We start from the raw sequence: 2896 nt of genomic DNA on the forward strand, positions 1-2896 counted from the left end.
CCCTCCTCCTGTCCCCTCTGGGCCACCCCCTTTTTGAACTCCTGTTCCCACCCACGCTAATCCACAGAGTGGGTTTACGTCTCAATCCTAATCACAGATGGTAGTAGCTAAACCTCAATTACGTTTTTATTAGAAATCCAGTATTCTACACCTCGTTCATGTAACCCCTGAGAGAGAGTTTTTAAGAACACAGTCCCTGGCACCAACTCTGACACCTGGGATCAAGTCTGAGTTCCGCTGCTTTGCAGCTGTGTGACGTTGGGCAGGTATTTAACCTCTCTGTGCCTGCGTTGCCTTCCTGTCACGTGGGGCAGTAACAGTACCTGGCTTCTACGACTGGCATGAGTATTAGATCCGAAAGTGCATATGAAGGGTTCAGTGTGCAGAGGGCGCCTGCCATCGGAGTCAGCTCTTACTGTGTTAGCCCCGTTCTACCGCCGAGGAATTGGGGTCAGGCAGGTCCCTTAACTGGCCAGAGCCTATGACACAGTGGAGGCAGGACTCCGACCCTGCCAGCGCCTGTCAGATTCCAAGGCCCACCTTCTTCACCATTCCACTCCACCACCCCCATCAGCTGACCACGTGGGCGCTGGGCCATAGGTGACCACTCCAGGTCTTGTTCTCGCTGGTTCAGGAAAAGTCTTCCCTACTCAATTCTCAGCCCCCAGCCCTGACCTCAGCAGAAGCCTTGGGCTGGCTCTGGGGAGAGGAAGCCCCCGCCCCCACATCAGGCTGGGCTTGGCATGGGTGGTGGGGAGCTTGGGCACATGTGCAGAAGGGGGGCTGAGCCCGTGCCCACTGCCCACAGGTTCAGAACCTCGTGAGCCACTGCACATGCCCAGTTCAGTTCTCCATGGTCAAGGTGTCCGAGGGGAAGTACCGTGTGGGGGACTCCAACACCCTCATCTTCATCCGGGTAAGTGTTGGGGTGAAGGGCCCAGGGTCAGCAGACTAGGATTTCCCTCCATGGGACCCTGCCCGGGCCTGAGGGCTAGAATAGGAAGTCACTGTTCATCCCAGCGTATCAGGTCTTGAGGCTTGCTTCCTCTCCCTGGAAAAATTCCAGAAGATTCCTCACAAAGTTGGCAAGCCTATCCCCTGCTTCCACTGGGGCAGCCAGAACCACCCCCACCATCTGCCTCCAACTTAGCCTGATTCTGAGGGGTCCCCGGGCAGAAGTGAGGTATGAAGGGCCCTCCCAGCTTCTGTCACCGCCACTGCACCCACAGGCCTGGTCAGAGCAAGGGGCTTGAGAACCCCAAGTTTGTGTCCAGTGCACGGCCCAGCCACAGGGACCTCAGAGTTCACCCCTCAGGTGCCTGGCTTGGTACCTTCTGCACGGTGAGCAGCAGGACAAGCTGAAATGTGCCTCCCGCTCCCTCCCCCACGCTCCATACCTGGCTGACCCTCTGCAGAAACAGTCTGTACCCAGGGGAGTGGCCTGCAGCTCAGGGACATGGCCAAGCCCTTTAGGACACAGGCCACAGCTGGGGACAGAGCCAGCTCCCTAAGCCCTCACCCAGGCCCTGAGCCAACAGCCCTGCGAAGGAGGTTGGGGCAAGGAATTGTGGCCCCACTTTTCAACGGAGGAAATGGAGGCCTAGAGAGACTGTGTGACCGAGTGGAGTGGGCAGAGTCCCCCGGATTCTTTGACACACGCTGCAGAGCCAGGGCCCTGTTTCTAATACAGTGGGTCCTTGACTTACGAGTTTAATTTGTTCCGTGACGGAGCTCATAACTCAAATTACTCGTATGTCAAATCACTGTGGCGTTCGCTGCGCCAACCAGCAGTGGGGTATCTGAAGCTGGCTGGACCCGAATTTTTTTGAGCTTGCAACTCAAAGCAAAAAATCGGCCGAGAGATGGCTCGTATCTCAAAAAAACTCGTTAGTCAGGACACTCGTAAGTCAAGGCCCCACTGTACAAGCATGCGCAGGGGGAACCCTTTACCGTGAAGGGAGAGGGGAGGGCTCTGCGCCAGACGGCACAATGCTTGTGCGATGCCTGGTTTCATTGTGGGACAACTTTCTGTTTGACCTGCCTCCACCCTTGACAACATGTGTCATCTGATGCCCATCACAGAGGAGACTCAGGTGGCAAAATATGCACACGCCCAACTACAAGGGGATATTTGCAGGTGTACATGGGTGGGGTGTGTGCTGGGAACCGGCAGGCTGGTCCAGAAAGAGGGCACACTCTCCATTTTGCCCTCTACCTTATACTTGCCCCCCTGCAGGTCCTCCGGAACCACGTGATGGTGCGTGTTGGGGGCGGTTGGGACACCCTGGGCCATTATCTGGACAAACACGACCCCTGCAGGTGTACCTCCCTCTGTGAGTCCCTTGCGAGTCCCCTCCCTGCGCTCTGGGTTGGGAGGCTGGAAGTGGGAGGTAGGTATGAACTCCAGGGGCAAGAGGTGTGTGGGGTGGAGGAGGGGATATGGAGAAAAGAAGATGCTATAGAAGGTACAGGTGTGGTGCCCCCTCAGCCCTAGAAAGCAAGCTGAGCAGGCATAGGTGCAATACTAATTCCAGCCACAAGATGGCGCCAAACACAGAGACTCAGCATATGGTCAGGGTTCATCTTGCCAGGGCTTCGGTCTGGCTGTGATGTCCACAGCGGTGGCACCAAGAATGACCTGGAGGGGTCTTTAGTCCTCCAGTAATCCCCACCAGCACCTCCAGCCCCCTAATAAGCATTCATTCTACGTAAAATATGTGAACTTGCAATACAAATGCCGCTTTAAATAAGTCCCCTGCTGAGCCCTCGCACGGGATTTCATCCCCTGAACCCCTATAAGAACATTCTGGCACTGGTGCTGTCCCTGCCCCTGTAGGTCCCACTGTCTCTAACGTGGGGCATGGAGTGTGGAACAGCTGTGGTGAGAGCCAGCAGC

At 56.2% G+C, this 2896-nt stretch overlaps 1 protein-coding gene across 1 annotated transcript in view; it reads left to right on the top strand.

The window, feature by feature from the left end:
* GAS2L2 (growth arrest specific 2 like 2) overlaps window positions 1-2896 on the top strand; it is a 7653-nt gene that overhangs the window by 2085 nt on the left and 2672 nt on the right. The window contains 3 exon segments of the mRNA XM_015559250.1: window positions 1-68; window positions 789-916; window positions 2237-2333. The exon segment at window positions 1-68 is cut by the window's left edge and continues 187 nt beyond it. Coding sequence (XP_015414736.1) covers window positions 1-68; window positions 789-916; window positions 2237-2333 — 293 coding nt within the window.

The sequence above is a fragment of the Myotis davidii genome, unplaced genomic scaffold (genome assembly GCF_000327345.1).
Source record: "Myotis davidii unplaced genomic scaffold, ASM32734v1 scaffold574, whole genome shotgun sequence".
Classification (NCBI taxonomy): Eukaryota; Metazoa; Chordata; class Mammalia; order Chiroptera; family Vespertilionidae; genus Myotis; species Myotis davidii.